This window comes from Mytilus trossulus, chromosome 3 (assembly GCF_036588685.1).
Source record: "Mytilus trossulus isolate FHL-02 chromosome 3, PNRI_Mtr1.1.1.hap1, whole genome shotgun sequence".
Classification (NCBI taxonomy): Eukaryota; Metazoa; Mollusca; class Bivalvia; order Mytilida; family Mytilidae; genus Mytilus; species Mytilus trossulus.
This window is the reverse complement of record NC_086375.1, coordinates 4,582,614-4,599,974: the sequence shown is the minus strand read 5'-3', so window position 1 is coordinate 4,599,974 and position 17,361 is coordinate 4,582,614. Positions and strand designations below refer to the sequence as shown.

At 30.1% G+C, this 17,361-nt stretch overlaps 1 protein-coding gene across 5 annotated transcripts in view; it reads right to left on the bottom strand.

The window, feature by feature from the left end:
• Window positions 1-327: 327 nt before the first annotated feature.
• The window catches only part of LOC134710024 (nephrocystin-1-like), a 28,299-nt gene continuing 11,265 nt past the window's right edge, over window positions 328-17,361 (bottom strand). The window contains exons 15-30 of one of the 5 annotated variants that reach the window (XM_063570171.1): window positions 16,032-16,049; window positions 12,678-12,762; window positions 11,971-12,065; window positions 11,685-11,760; window positions 11,140-11,192; window positions 9,989-10,063; window positions 9,252-9,324; window positions 8,562-8,599; window positions 7,861-7,881; window positions 7,307-7,324; window positions 4,685-4,767; window positions 4,074-4,150; window positions 1,984-2,083; window positions 1,555-1,667; window positions 1,102-1,175; window positions 328-439 (exon numbers count right to left, since the gene is read on the bottom strand). In XM_063570171.1, the coding sequence (XP_063426241.1) occupies window positions 353-439; window positions 1,102-1,175; window positions 1,555-1,667; window positions 1,984-2,083; window positions 4,074-4,150; window positions 4,685-4,767; window positions 7,307-7,324; window positions 7,861-7,881; window positions 8,562-8,599; window positions 9,252-9,324; window positions 9,989-10,063; window positions 11,140-11,192; window positions 11,685-11,760; window positions 11,971-12,065; window positions 12,678-12,762; window positions 16,032-16,049 (1,086 nt within the window). In that variant the 3' untranslated portion in view covers window positions 328-352. Of the gene's footprint in view, window positions 440-1,101; window positions 1,176-1,554; window positions 1,668-1,983; window positions 2,084-4,073; window positions 4,151-4,684; window positions 4,768-7,306; window positions 7,325-7,860; window positions 7,882-8,561; window positions 8,600-9,251; window positions 9,325-9,988; window positions 10,064-11,139; window positions 11,193-11,684; window positions 11,761-11,970; window positions 12,066-12,677; window positions 12,763-14,400; window positions 14,428-15,399; window positions 15,415-16,031; window positions 16,050-17,361 lie in introns of all 5 variants that reach the window. The other 4 variants (XM_063570172.1, XM_063570170.1, XM_063570173.1 and 1 more) reach the window with 4 other exon arrangements.

Genomic DNA, 17,361 nt, shown 5'->3' with positions numbered 1-17,361 from the left:
CAGATGAACCCCAAAATTGCATATTCAACAAATTACAAATTTCATATAGGCTTGTATACACACTATTGCAAAACCACGAAATAAAATATCCATGAACATGCAAGTTTTCGTAAATCCACGAAAAATTAGTACCCACGAAAATAAATGAATCCACAGTAACTAAAATCCCAACATGACATTAAAAATAAACAAATGTGAGGAAATAAACTTTACAATATTAGTTTTGTTGATTAAAAATTTATTTTATGTGGGTTACACTAATGTATTTAAATTTTTTTTGAAATATGAAATTAAAATTATTTTTTATTTTTTTTACTCAGTGTACAGAACAGTTTAAATTATACTATAGATACTAAACTAAAAATAATGTACTAAATCTATTTTTATCTTTTACCTTTTCTGGTGCCCTGATGATTTTTGTTCTTTCTATCCAAGCTTCCTGTCAACAGAATCATAATAAATGTCTGACATTTTCTACAGCAGATACTTTAATACATTTATTTTTTTTTTGGTTATAGAAAAATTAAGAAAACTGTAACTGAAAGGTTTGGAATTAATCTGCAGAATTTCATGAAATATCAATCTTGCATCCACTTTATTTGAACTTTGGTGGATTGTTAGTCTCCTTGGTAAGCATACCTTCCACATCTTTTTATTTTTAAATTCATGCCACATTAATTGCCCATTGTTTAGCAATCACTAAAATAAATGCATGACTTCATTTAGGTGTGTAAAAAGAACATAAAACTAAAGTTTGCTTAACGATATCAATGCTATCAAGTTTTAAAGAAATTGGGATTTATTTTGACAATGTGATGTTTTGATGCTACTTTTATACATTAAGATTAATTTTCAAGCAGGCAAATGCATTGGCTGTTTAGCTTCCAAGCATTGCAATGCTACATGATTTTGGTTCTATAATCACAAGGGAAGCAACTCATGCAGTCCCACCATAACTGTCTTAAACTTATTGAGAATTACAAATTGTCATTTCTTAATTCACTTTAAGCAGTAGGTGTTTTTTGTGTGTTTGTGACTGTTGGACATATTTGAATAAATACCATCTCAATGTTATATGTAAGTTAAAGTGTGTAAACTCACTCTAAATATCTTCATTAAATCCATCTGGTCAGCAGTTGCAGGGAATGTAGCAAGGAAGGGACTGTGAATCAACTCTAAAATAAAAAATCAAATTCTTCGGCTTGAATTCATTTATTAACATGTTTGAAATATATTATTGAGTGCTTTTCCATCTTTGAAACCTATATCGTAAAAAATCAAATTCTTCGGCTTGAATTCATTTATTAACATGTTTGAAATATATTATTGAGTGCTTTTCCATCTTTGAAACCTGTCTCCTCAAAATTCAGCTATTCTATTTTTCGTTTGAGTAAAAAATGATTTCTTGTCAAAATTTTACTTTTTTAACAAATATTAACTGGAAAAAACGTTTTTCCATATACTTTTCACTCATGACTTCATCATGAACTGAGATATGAAAATAGCGTAAAAACATGTATGTTAGGTATAGGGTGGGGCATAAACACAACTTACCTGTAGATTCAAGGTCTACTCTATCTTTCAGTAATGTGTCTGCTAAGATTTGACGATAGTATGAATACATGCTAATCAATGATGCATTTCCTATCAGAATGTCTGGCAGTAAACTGTAAAAATAACATTTTTCTGACTATTTTGAAATGCATGGAGTTATATTGTAATTATTTTACTGCATATACGACATTTAAATAAGACTTTCTTAGAAAATAAACTAATTATTCTTTAAAACATAAGCATCCTAAAGCTATGTTTTTCATAAGTTGATATGTTTTCAGAAATACAAAGAAGTTCAAGAAGTACTAACTATCAAATAAATAAGCCGGTAAACAGACAAACAGCTAAAAAATAGCTTTCAAGAAATAACTAAAATACTGAAAAAAAATACTGGTCAAGATTTTATTTCTTGATAAGGAATAAACTTACTCTAACTGTTCTTTGAGTTCCCTTTTAGGAACCTGTACCTTGATGTTTAGTCTTGGTTGTTTATTACCAGATATTAGTGACATGAAGGCATTGGATGTAGCTGAAAAATAATTATATATATACATATTATCAGGTTTTCTACACAATGATATCGTAAAATATCAGTCACGAGCCACAATGTGAACCTTTTTGTCAAGTGAGCATAGTGAACGAGCTAAAAAGTTTCACATTGTGTTGAGCGGCTGATATTTTACGATATCTATACGAAGAAAACCTAATTATCTGTTTATCTTTCTATAACTGGTCTTTTTCTCACTCACTAAGACAGTTTTACCCTTGACAAAAGCAAGCTTGATAACAACTCCTCTTGCATTGTGATGTCGCTGATAACTTCTTCTCTCACATTGTGACGTCGCTGATAATGCCTGGTATTGATACCAGAATTACTGAGCGACAGAGCAGGGTGATATAGGCATAGGGAAAGACGATTGATATATATTTAAATTCATCTCAAATACTTCTTTTGACAGGATCAATACATATTACTATTAAATCATGTGTGTAAAATTACTTAGATTTTAGATATTGCACTGAACATAAGTGTAATTCATTGTTTCTTCTTTAAAACTGAGTTTTACTGTGCCTATTGCTGTGTGTTTGTTTTTCTTCATTGGCTCAAGGTATAGGAGGAGGATTGAGATGTCCTTGTTTTACCCCACCACATTTTTGGCACCTTTCCCAAAGTCTGGAGCCTCTAGCCTTTGCTAATCTTGTTTGATTTTTAATTTTAGTTCATTTATAAGTTTTGGAGTTAAGTATTGCTGAACTAGTATACATATTTGTTAAAGGGCCATCTGAAGCACGGCATCAGGTACAGGATTTTCTTGTTGTGTTGAAAACTTATTGGTGGCCTTTTGGATGCTTTTTGGTCTTTGGTCGGGTTGTTCTCTCTTTGACACATTCCCCATTTCCATTCTAAATTTTATATTATTATTGAAAGCTGATCTGGCATGATAAAATTAAGGTGCTTGTATATTTATGCAAGGATAAGATACAAATATTGTTCCAAATCATAAACAGGAAATGAAGATATCTTCAGAAACTAAAATTTGTTTTTCGCTTAATTACAAAATAACAATCACACCAACAAAAACGATAGGTTAATTGTTATAAATGACAAACAAATTAGGTAGGTTTCACCACAAACAGTGACAGGAATAGTGCAAGTACTTGTTTTATCTTATTTTTCTCATTTTTCACACTCTGTTGTTTATGCAAGAAATTAATGAGCACCAAGTGAACATTACTGAATCCAATGCAGACCTGCAAATTTGCTTTAAAAATGCACATGAATATTGAGGTTATTTTGTAACAATGAGATTATGAATATTTGGACAATCATATCAATGTGATTAAGGTGCTTCACAAATGCATTTACACACTACTTACATGCTGCAAAAATAAACAAATAAATAATTATCTACATACATACAGAGTAAATATAATTTATATTCTTATTCTAAACCTCCCTGTGTTGTTCCATGTTAAAATCTTTCCAAAGAGATTCTCCAATTCAAATTCTTTAAGTCCAAAATCTCAACTATGCAATAAATCTACGTTAGCATATCATAACTATATAATTGTCAATTTATAGAATTCGTTTGTTTTTAGAAAATACATTTAACCTACTACCATACATCAAGATAATGGTTAATGACACAGATCAAGTTTATCAAGTTATATGAAATAAAGGTAAAACAGAATGTGTCTATAATACACGGATGCCCCAACCCCATTAACCTTTTTTTATGTTCAGTGGACTGTGAAATTGAGGGAAAACTATAATGTGGCATTTAAATTAGAAAGATCATATCATAGGAAACATGTGAACCTAGTTTCAAGTTGATTGGACTTCAACTTCATCAAAACTACTTAGACCAAAATGATTAATCTGAAGCGGGACAGACGGATGGACAATCAGTCAACCGTTCAAAACAAACAGAGGCACAGACTGAAAAACATATTGGCTCTAAGTATGGCATAAAAATATACAAAAGATTAAAAAGTCAAATATATACTGTGTAACTTACTTCTACGACTAATGGCAGGATCAACTTCTACATTCTTCTCATATGGTGTTCCTCCGTTTACATATAGATCAAAAGTCCTGTAACAGATGTATAAAGTTGTTATGTTATGTTAAATACCTACAAACTACTTATTGGAGTATTATCACTGTTAAGGAGCCAGAATAGCTTGGATTTCTGAAACCCAAGGTCCACAGTAGGGGCTCAATATACCGCATGGGGGGTCAACATGGTGTGATGCACATGGTTTTGTCATTAAGATCATAGGAACTAAGGATAATACTTTTAATAAAGGTCATAGAAAATAAAGCAAAGTAAGTACTACTAACAAAAGTTGTTAAACTGTTCCTGTGGAATTTGGAACAAGAATAAACACAAAATGACAGCCTTCCCTTTCCTATGCCCTCACTGCTCTAAAAATAACCTCCCTTTCCTACATCCTATCTTTCTCTTAACAATCTGTTCAGTCCCTTGTCTTTCCTGTCCCATTTTCTTCTGTACTTTCACAACCTAACAATCACCAGATTCACTTGTTAATCATCAGACTTCCAAATCTCTGGGTACGGTCAATTACAGATCAAATTACAGACCAGGAATCGGATCCCCATACTTACTTGTTCATGATCAGACCACCAGTGGGTTCATAAAGATCCAGTAAAACCCACCCACAACTACACTCCCCAGGCTCTTCAGTGCTCTGAAAAATAGGCAAAAATTAAGGTCTTCAAAAAGCTATAGATAAAAATACTATGTGCGACTATGATGGAAAAAACATTTATACATGTATGTAAAATATCAAACAGATATATCATGTTAAGGAGGGGTATTTGCAAAAATACCTGTCGAGAGAATGTTAAATTTCCAAGCCGTAAGAACAATACTAATTTGAATACAGTAAATTGGTGAAAAATTGGTGAAAAATATGCTGGCTATCAACCAATTAAAATCCAGGATTCTTACATGAGGTGTAATTAATAGTTATATCTTAAAATTGTACATATTATTCTACAGCACATTATATCTAAAGTTAAACTACAAAACTGTGAGTCCATATTTTTCTAAGTAGTGAATACCACCAGAATGTCACATCCTCACATGGGCTGTTGGAAAAATCTGATACTACGGTTTCATTTAATTTTAAAGGAACCAATTCTCATTTGTCAAGGAAAAAATAAACTTTCATGATTACTTGAATGTATGGTTTGACAAATTCTAAACAAAAGCCCATAGGAATTTGTATTTTATATAACATTAAAATTTCTGGTTAAACCTGAACCCACCAAATCCATAAAATTTAGAACAACACGATGAAAAAAAACACCAATTTTTAATGTTCAAGGAAGTACAAATTCTATTTAGGATTGTGTGCAGAATTTGGCAAAACCATGAATTCAAATATCCATGAAAATACAACTTTTCCTTTAAAGTTCACTAATATTTGTACCAATAAAAATAAAAACCCATAGCAGAGAATATTTAAATAGTTCAGATCAATCTCAATTAACTCTTGAATTATTAACCTGAATCATCATGACAAATGACCTCAGCAAGGTCAACAAATTCAACCACTATCATCTTTTTTCTAAATAGCTTCCTCTAGAGAAAAGCTAATAAAATTATTGTTTAATCTTTTGATCGACTGTTGCTGGCTAAACATTGTGCTGCTTTTATAAAAGAGTGGCTATTTCTTCATATACAGAAAAAATATTACAGTCATTCCTTAAATGTTAAAAACATTGTTTGTCCTAACTTAAATATGGTAACACATTATACTTGAACTGTTAATTTTATTTACAAGCAACTACATAAGTTAAAAATTCAAATTTCTACAAACAAAAATACCACAATGGGTGCAACACAAAGGACATAAAATCATGTTTCTATCATAAGCCATGTTACTTAAAATAACTTTCCATACATAAAAATATCTACAGATTTATAATTTTTTGTGGGGTATCAATTTTTGTTGATTTTGTGAATATAGGTGAAACACAAATTTCAAAATTCAAAGATGCATTATTTTTTTATCTGCAGTCTTTAAAGCAGATTTTGGCAATCCACAAAATCAAAATCCACTAATATACAGTCTTTCCTCAATCCATTAAAATTTGGACCCACTAAGAATTTTTTTTCTTTTTCGATAACTTAAGGATTTTCTTATCCCAGGCATAGATTACCACTATGGGTCGATGCCACCAGCTCAGTAGTCAACATTTCAGTGTTGACATGGATATCAATACTACGGTCATTTTTACAAATTTCCTGTTTAAAAAACTGTGAATTCTTCGAAAAACTAAGGATTTTTTTTATCCCAGGCATAGATTACCTTAGCAGTATTTTGCACAACTTTTGGGAAATTTTGGACCCTCAATGCTCTTCAACTTTGAACTTATTTGGCTTTATAAATATTTTGATATGAGCATCACTGATGAGTCTTATGTAGACAAAACACACTTCTGGCGTACTAAATTATAATCCTGGAACCTTTGATAAATACTATAAACCAGCATCAGATAATAGACTGCCAAAGAAATTTTTGAACACAATCTAAAATATGTGCTTCAATTTAACCACAAGGTTTTGGAGAAACTAAGTATATTGTTTCACTCTTATATGTTATAATTTAAATATGATGATCTTTATACATTATAATTTTGCTGTTGCCTAGCAATGCTAAAATATAAACAAATCTCTTATTTAACTTTGACATGCAGCAGGTATAATGTTAAGTAAGCAATAAATAATTAGCATACAGTGGATTATAATTTGTACTTTAAATCAATCAGTTTTTGTGAATTACTTTACAAATGTAATACAAAATACAATAAATATTTAAAAGGGATATTACTTTGTGAATTTACAGGTGAAACAATATTTGTGCAATCCCAGTGTTCAAGGGGAAATAACTCTTTGTGAATTTCTAGGAGATCCCATATTCTTGCAATCACATTGCTCAAAGGGAAGTAACTTTTGTGAATTAAATATCAAAGGTGATAAAAGGTATAAAATGCTTCATTCATATCCACATCATCCTGTGCATCAACCTGTGAGTTAATAGTAGCAATCACAATCTCCAACAACAAACAATGTTCTAAGGGAAGTAACTTATGTGAATTAATTTTCAAAGGTAATAAATAATGTGTTTAAAATGCCACTTTCATAATATCCAATTCATTGTGTGGATCACACTGCAGGTTAATATTTTCAATCACAATCTTCAACAACAAAACTACTACCTTTCTTGATGTTGTCATCTTAAAAGTTAAAATAATAAACTAAATTATGCAGACATTTTTACAAGCAAAGGGAGACAATAATTGGTGGAGGTGAATAATAACATTTTAGTGTTGCCATAACAACTAAGTTAGTGATACAGTGATTTGAACTATTGCAAAAACTATATCTTTTTATGCATATGGAATAAATGCATTGCTATTTTCAAATACTACGTTTTTCTGACTTATATTACTTTCAAAATGTGGGAACTCACTGAAAAAATAACTAAAGTGGTCTGCTCTATGGTTGGGTTGTTGTCTCTTTGAAACATTCCCCATTTCTATTCTCAATTTTAGTATTAAATTTTGAGGTGGCAGCGTTATATTTACATTCCCCAATTTAACAAAATCAAAATCTATAGACACTGCTTCTTGATAGAAAAAATCCCCATTTTTTTGCATTTCTTTCAAGCTAATCAAACCTACGAACATATATTTAATAATTAGAACATCTTGTTGATACTTAATCTACTGAAGTACTATTTTTGCTATAGTCCATTTATTATGATACTTACTCTAGATTCGGTGTCCGTTGACTGTTATTATCAAAGTAGCATGTTATATTATGTACATGTATTATCATAGCCGAGCCAGAAAGCGGCATCATGCTTACTTGTTTACAAACTTTATAAGTAAGTACATTTATATATGCAGTTAGTGCTTACAAAACAAATTCTGTCCTTTTACATCATTTTGTGTAACAACTGTTTATCATATAAATGATAAATACCTATTAACTGTTTCAATTTGAGTAGGAATGAGTTATTGTAGTAAAAAGGCTATGTGAAAAGCAATTAAAATCTTACAGAAATATTTTTTTTTGCAATGCTAAGTGGAGATAACTCTTCTAGTGGCGTTTTCTTTAATACATTAAAATCATATAAATGCAACAACCACACATTGAATTAATTTTAAAGATTAATGCATAGCTTTATAAACTCAAATAATTTAATTGCTGAAAGTATGAAAAACTTATATATAAAAATTGGATTGAAATTGGTAGTGAAGTGATTGTTTGGACTTGTAATATAAAATATAAATAAAGCAATAAGAATAACTATCATGGTTTCCAACTAAAAATATTAACTAGGACTTAAAATTTTAATCATTAATAACAATATATGTACATGTATATATACATTTCTTGCAATTGGTTTTATTCAAATCAAATTATTATTAAATGAGGAATTTTAAAGTATTGATAAAGAATACTTACATTTCTTACAAAGGTAAATCCAAGTTCAAATAATATTCCTTCCAAAAACAAAAGAAAGAATGTTAAACCAAGTTTAAAGTAATAATTGTTTGTAAATATATTATCCTATCCTCCAACTTTACTTTAACTATCTATCTAACTAATGCTCTTCATTATTGGAGGGAATAAAGATATATATATAACATGGAAGCATAAACAAACATTGATAAGAATTGTTGAAATCTCGTTATCTTAAAATAAAAGCAACACAAGTTAAACTTTGAATAAACCTGTCTGAGTGTGTTATTGTATATCTTCAAGCATATAACTAATTCAAGTAATAAGTTTTGTATATCAATACAATATTTCATTACAGGAAAAAACAAATATTTGCTTTCGCAATCCAATTCAAAAGAATTGCAGTATGACCTATTTGAATAGAAATACTGTATGGTGGCTTGAATTGTTTTTATTTAAGGTTGGCCCATTATGCTGAAATTTTACCCTAGCTGTTGTTTGTGGTGAAACATTTGGCATAAAGGGCCTTTTCCTGCAACTGCTGAACAATTGACAAAAATGCAAGATTAACTATTACAATTACAGAGAAATTGTTGTTTTATTCAGGTTTTCTGACTTTAGAGACCTGTTTCGGTCACTTGGCTTAAAACAATATATATTTCCTTATAGACTAATGATCTATGACCTACTGACCTATTTTTTCTGGAAGTTTATTGGTTCTGACAAATATTTCAGCGTGTTGTAAAGGATCCATTACATCTGATATCTGTTAAATATAAATATATGTGTTAATGTTTTAGTTTATATACCGTATAGCGGGTTATTTTTCGCGGGGTGCCAATTTTCGCTTATTTTCATGGACAGAACTAAATCACCAAAATTTATTCCGCCAAATGAAAGGTGTACATACAAAGGTATTAATAAATGTTTTTTAAATAATAACTGCCAAAATATTTCGTATACCTTGTTCAATGAAAATCGCGAAATTTTACACCCGCGAAAATAACCCGCTATACGGTATAAGGTTTACAAAACATGAAAGCCTGAACTCTTTGTAGGATACAAAAAAGTGTGACAAATCAAGGCTTTTGATTAGTGCTCTTTCTATGAGACAGTAAGTTATCTGAAAGCTTTATGGCATTGATATACACTAATTTTGAATGAGCAGTTGACAATTTTTCTAGGCTTCCAAACATTAAAGTAGCAATTGAAGAGTAGCAGCCTGAATTGTTCCTGTTAAACACATATATATTTAGGAACATCTTGGACATGTCTCACTCAAAAAATAATTACTCAAAAACAAAGGGACCCACAGACTTAAAAACATAATATCCTTAGGTGGAGCATAAAAACTCTAGAATCTTCAGTTGTTAAATGAAGAGGTGAATGGAGTTAGTGTAAAATGAAAACAACATTAGAATTTGTCTTACTTTTGTGGTAAATGACCAGGTCTTTTCTTCTTTGTCCACAGAATTCACCTTCAACACATGAATATTACTTAATACCTGAAAAAGAAAATAGAAATATCCTAAACTTGACACAAATCAACAAAAAACACATATATAAATCATTATTTAGATATATATTGTATTCAGTGAATTTCAGACTTGTATAAACTGAAAAATATTTCATTGTAATGGCAAAGAAAACACACAGCAAATTATTTTGTGATTTTTAATGTCAAACTTTTGTAAATCAACATTCTGTCATCAAATATACTTGCAAACTGTAAATTCAGATTCTAATGCAACAACGTTTATAACGTTCATTTTGATTGGATAACGTCACTTATTTACATGGCATCAATTGACAATTGATGCTATGGGACGTACGCGCAAGCGCAGACGGCATATGACAGATTTTAAATACATGTTTAAACGTTGTTTTCTGTCAGTTTCATTAGAATGGAGATAACATTATTGTATTTTAAGCTCCGACGGCATCAATTGGGGATTTGATGGTTGCAAATACCCGTTTACTGTCTCCGCCAAAGCGTCGCCAGTAAACTTAATTTGCAACCATCAAATCCCCAGTTGATGCCGTTGGAGCTTAAAATACAATACAGTTACCTCCTAAATGTTGATTACAGATCTTCTATAAAAGCATGCAAAGCAAACATTTGAACAACTTGCTTGCTATGTTTGGGGATGTTTGTAAACAATAGGTTTGCAGAGTTTCAATCTGTTTTATATATACTGGGATTTGATTGGACAATAAAAATTGACATGAAATGAAGTTAATGTTTATTGTCCAATCACATTCCAGTATATAGTAAACAGACTACTTACCTGTCGTTTAAAAACATCCAATCAAACTTAGCAAGTTGATCAAAGTTTTGCTTAACATGATTTTGTAGAAGAGCTGTTACAATATATGAGTTTCATTTTTGTAAAATTTTATTCTTAAAATACAAATGCATGTACAGAATTATTGCAATGTGCCATACTTAAAGTCATGCAAAATTATCCATTGAATACATAACATGAATGCACATGCTTTACATATCATGATTGATTTAATGTTCAAAGTCTTTAAAAAAATGTATCGAATTTGGAACAACACACAATCAAGCACAACTTACATTTTGTCCATCAAACAAACAAACTCGGACATATCTTGACCGTACAGAAATAGCTGAAATGATAAACATAGTCAATCAATTACCCATAATCCCCTAAGTGGTCAGTGTTTAAGAAGTCTTTGATATGAAAATAATTAGACAGAGTATGCTGACCAATGAGACAAATATTCACCTGGACAAGGATGCACACAACTAAAAGTCATTACATGTATTTACATTATTAATTTTCTTCTGTTTTCAAAATCATTTTTTTTACTGTGTGCCCAAATTATCTCAACTCTACACTAAATATCTTAGAAAACTCTATTAAAAGGCATTTACTTAAAAAATTTCCAGACAATTTTGAGAGAAATAAGTTAAACCAGATTCTGATATTTTGTGTATTTTATTTTTTAAATAGCAAATATGAAAAGTTTGACCAAGAAATTCCATCTATAAGGACAAAAGTGTGCTGTCAGATACATAAAATAAGAAAAATTTCAATGCTGATGTATATACTTCTGTAGAAATCTAAAAACTTTTTGCTTGTAAAAAGATTGTACTACCTTTTGATGGTGTAGGAATCTGTCTACAACTTGTTATAGTTATAACTCTGTCAAATTTACTATTTCTTGGCATTATCTGTAAAATATAATTGTTCTATGTTATTTACACGATCAGTTCAGTAGTAAACATTTTTCTTATAAAAATAAATATAAGTGCAAAAAAAACCAACATTTTCATTAATAAGATTTTTTCGAATATCAGAAATTTTAGTAATATTTTTCACTTAAGATTTGAATATTTTTTTTGAATATTTTAACTAATATATTTTAAAAAGCATTTTTTTACCTGAGATTTTGTAGGATCATAGAATAGATCTCTATAGAACAAGTTAGATTTACTAAGTTTAGGTGCCAAGTAATTCTTCATTTTGTATGTATCATCTGAAATAAATTAAAAGATACATATTAAAATGTGGTAAAAAAGGTAGGAGACCATCTTTCTATGTCCTTCTCCCGGGGTTACTTCTTATATTTTTAGTGGCATGAGTGTGCCACAACACATGGTCCCTTTTTTGTGCTCTGCTGATTAGAACAGAGTCCCTTTTTCATGTCCTGCTGGTTAGAACAGGGTTGTTTTTTCATGCCCTGCTGGTTAGAACAGGGTCTTTTTTTAACAATTTGAAAGTATTTTTTTACTAGTACAGGATCGCTTTAAATATTCAGCTGTTTAAGTTAAAGTCTAGAACCGAGGTCTAGAACAGCATCTATTTTATACAGTCTAGAACAGGGTATATTTTTTTCTATGGTCACATTCGTCAAAAGGGAACAAGTATGTAACTTTCAATTTCAATTTGTATTTGAAATTTTTATTTTTAGTACATACAAATTAAGTACCTTTCCATACAAAGGGATGTGAATAAAAAGATGTAAATACAAAAATATAAAAGTTCAGATATAGGTCAACTGTTCAATCGAAAACATACTAAAAATGGGAAATAACTCTTTACAAAACTATTTAAAATTGTTAAAAATAAATTATTATATCAACTGTACCTCTGACAGATAAAGGTTTCAATGTAGAAGGTCTAAATCCTGAAGGCATTGCTCCTAAAGCATGAAGAACATCTGTGGCACTTGTCTGAAATAGCAAATAAATCATATGTTAAACACATCCAGTCCCTTCATCAGAAGACGTAATTTTAGGCTGTCTATATCTCTAAAGTATACAATTCTAGACTAATATTTGTAGTTTAGTTAAATTAACATCCTAACTATACATAGTTATTTGATTTAGTTTAGATATAATATTGTAAATTGTATAATCCCAATGTTCAGTTAATATAAAACAATCAAACCTACCATATATAAATATCACCTCTACAAAGAGAAAAACCTGTCTTGTTCGGATACCTTCTATGTACCTCTTTAGTTATACATAGTTATCAAAGGTACCAGGATTTGTAAGCCAGACGTGCATTTCGTCTACATAAGACTCATTGGTGACGCTCATATCAAAATATTATAAAGCCAAACAAGTTCAAAGTTGAAGAGCATTGATGATTCAAAATTCTAAAAAGTTGTGCCAAATACGTCTAAGGTAATCTATATCTGGGATATGAAAATCCTTAGTTTTTCGAAAAATTCAAAGTTTTGTAAACAGGAAATTTGTAAAATGCATTTTGAAACTAAATTCTAATATGACGTCCTTATTACGCTTTGTAACAAAGCCGTGTTCTAATGAGCATAAAAAATATGTTTGACACATGCGCACAAACTTACTATGTATATTAACGTTATTTCCATAGCTATCTTTAAAATGTATATATTTAAGCAGCTAGCATAAATTTTTATTATATAATTTTATAAAACAATATATATTTACCCTGTTCATAGTTTTTTTAACTTATCAAATATGAAATGTAATGCACAAACTCCTCTGGGAGGAAACGGGAAAAGCCACAAATTTTACGGTATTTTCGTACGCTTCGACCTATAAAAATACTGTATTTGTCCTATTAGAATCCAAATAATTCCTTCGTGTCATGCTCTATGCTCATTTTAACATGGGTAGGCATTATATTTGACCACATTTTACACCTCGCTAACGCTCAGTGTAAAATATCGACAAATATAATGCCTACCCATGTTAAAATGAGCATAGAGCATGACACGAAGGAATTATTTCTTAATTATAACGCCCCCTCTTACAAGGTCAATTTAATCTGGACCTTAGGATGACCTGTATTCAAAGTAAAAACAAGTGGATGCAAACAGGGTATAAAGCATCTCCCACTGGGTTTGCATTGTCCTTGACCAGAGTTCGCAGAATCTTTTTTTCCCTGGTAGCCCTTGAAGAAAATCTGCTAGTCCTCACTATTAATTCTATTGAAAAAAACTAAAATTGTGTCAGTCCTATGGAAAACTTTGGTGGTAAAATGATGAGGACCACTACTTTTCGTGAACTCTGACTTTACTTTCACTTTTTTTGAATATTTAAAATTGACTATGAATAAAGTACGTGTGACATAAATGCTAATAACTTAACTGTCTAAGGTGTCAAAGTATATGTTAATGGGTAAATTTTTATTGTGGGCATTTTTTTTTTATTTTACTTGTTAAATTGAATTGATATCTTAAATAAAGATATAAAAACAACATAAATAACAAAATTGTCAGAACTTTTTACATTTTAAAAGTATCATGCACACAATGAAAAAAGGACTTGAAAGTAAAATTGTATAACAAAAACCAATGGCAATATGCCAACATTGTTTACCATCAGCCTAAGGTTCATATGAGTATACTGAAATTTAACATCATAATAACGTTATATAAATAACAAAGCAAAAAAGGGTTAAGTGCAAGAAAAAAAAAAGATACACAATAATATTGTAGAAAATGAGCATTCATTCAGATATAAGCAGTCCTGAAATATTCCTTATTCTTATATTTGCGAAACAGTATAAGCTGTTTTCACTCTTATTGTAGACATTTAATCATTAAACCCTTCCCTAAACTTTTTTTAATGTCTTGAAAGTTAAAGAATAATTGAAATAACTTGTGGGTGTTAAATTTAACCATATTGGCCTTTATAGTGCAGTGGCTATATAATTTTACCTGATATTTATAGTTATCAGAGGCGGATTTAGGGGGGGGGGGCAGGGGACTCCATCCCCCCTTTTAGGGAAAAAATTTGGTTGCTTATATAGGGAATCATTGAAGCGTGACTGGAGCGGGCCCCTTCTTAGGTCAGTCAGTGGGCCCCCACTTATGAAAATTTCTGGATACGCCACTGCTTGTTATTACCCCTCAGGAATATGATTTATATTTCAATATCTATCTGAAAAATTATTATCTGTATACACACTTAAATTTCTAGTTTTCATACAAACTATTTGTCAGACTGATAATTCAACTAGATCTCATTCCAAAATATCCTATGCGAATCAAGCATGTGAAAAAAAAATCCATGGAGGAAAGGGTTAAAAATAGTTATAATCATATGTGTGGTAAAAGTCAACTTTGCATTGCCCAACTGTATTTTTAGCAAGATTCATAAAAGTTTACAGTGTTCACATCAAAAATAATATTTTTTATAGTTAGAAAGTGAGAGTGATGTGATTTAGGATCTTTATCATTGTGATAGAAAATCAGGATAAGTGTGACAACTCAAGGACGATTTTGAAAAAACTCCAGGACAAAAGTGATAGAACTCCATGACAAATGTGACAGAAATGTCAGACTGTGTCCAGTGACATTATAGACTATCCCTTACCTCATCTTTTAAGTCCTTATAAAACATCACAAATTTAGGATTACATACATGAAATAATAAATAAACAGCTGCAACATATGATTTAAACGCAGATAGCCCCAAAAAAGGCTAAAATAAAGTCAATATTTGGGAAAAGAATTCAAAGCAGACAATATAGATTTTTTTTATAATTCTTGTTAGTTATGTTAGAATATTTTAAAACAATAACATCATTACAAAATTCTTTGTTTGCTGTTGTCCTTTTAATTCTTGAAAAAAGGGAAAGAGAAATGCATCATATATTTAAAAGATTGTCCGTTTGTAAACAAACAGATTATGCAGAAGCCATTTTTTGTTTGTTTGTGAAAAAAATTAAATAAACAATGTTGTTTTTTTACATTAATTTCATAAAGAAATGACGGGTGCAGCAAACAAAACAATTTATCTTCATTATAAGGTTTTTAATCCAAAATTTGTTAAATTATATAATATGATCCACTCAAAAAGAGAGATATCTATCCCCCTGAAAAATATTGTTAGTTTTAAAAAGAATGGACTCAGAAGTCCTCTTAGTGTATTAAAGAATTATTTTATCAGAGATCTGAAGGAAAAGAATGTTAATTAAATATGAGAGAACACTCATTTATACTCACTTTTTTATCTCTAAATGACTTTATTATTTACAAATACATTTATTGTGAATATTGATTAATTAGAACACTTCACACAAAACACATACATGTACAACCAAACTCAGAAAACTGTTAAAGGCTGTTCCAGAAAATACTATGCCCCTCTTAGGTAAAGCATTTTTTTTCAAATTTACGTGGGTAGTTGTATTGTATTTGAAATACAAAAATGCAAAGAGAGTGTTGTTTTAATTTATTTTAATTCTTTGGGTGCTGGCGGTTAAAAATGTGTCTTCCATTGGGGAACATAACAATTTCTGGAACAGCCCAAACAATGAGCAACTGATTGTGTAATTTAATTTTATTTACTAAATGATATGAGCAATTCAGCCCTAATACAGATAATTCACCATGTGCAATACTGAAAACATTCCAATGTCAATATAAATCAAGAGTTAATATTGCTTTTCTAACAGGGCAAATACTGAAAAAACAGGGCCAATACATTATGTATGAAAAGTTTATTTTTTATAAATATAAGGACTATCAGTCATAAAAAAATTGAGTACTATTATTACTTGGATTTCCTGTTTCAAGCACAAATTTTGAGATCTGAGTATATTTCTTGTCAGAGGCAATTTAATTAATGACTATTAAGTACATGTATATGTGTATACCAGGAAACATTTTTTTAACTATCATTAATAACTGTTTATCATTTCATTTAACTAGAGATACTTTCATGAAAAGAAGGGTTACATTTTCCTAACAGAAAAAGATTAATTGAGCATCAGTGTTCCCATGAAACTGTCAACCTGTCTCAACCAAAAATCTGTAGTTTAAATATTTTGTTTTTATGATGTTGTGTTATAGTTGTAAGATGATACCAAGTTTCATTATAGACCCTTAAAATTAAACGATAAGTTGAATATGTTTATATCCTTAAAATATACTGTTTTTTCATACAACACATTTACAGAGACTTTCTTTTTAGAAAAAAAGAAAATCATTGATTTTATCCAAATCTTTAAAAATATAATGCTTTTAAACAGAGTTTGCAAAATCTTTTTTTCTTTGGTGATCCTTGAAGAAAATCTGCTGGTCCTCAATATTAATTCTATTGAAAAATACTAAAAGTGTGTCAGTCCTATTCAAAATTTTGGTGGTAAAATCCTGAGGACTGCCACTTTTCACGAACTCTGATTAAATAACATGTGATCAATGGTTCTGTGTTAATTGTTAAACACGGTCATGATTGTTAAACTTTGTGTCACTAAAAACCCAAATGTTAATTCAGAAATTTATCTAGCTAAGAAGATCTTATAAACATGTATCAGTGCTTCCTATAGAAATT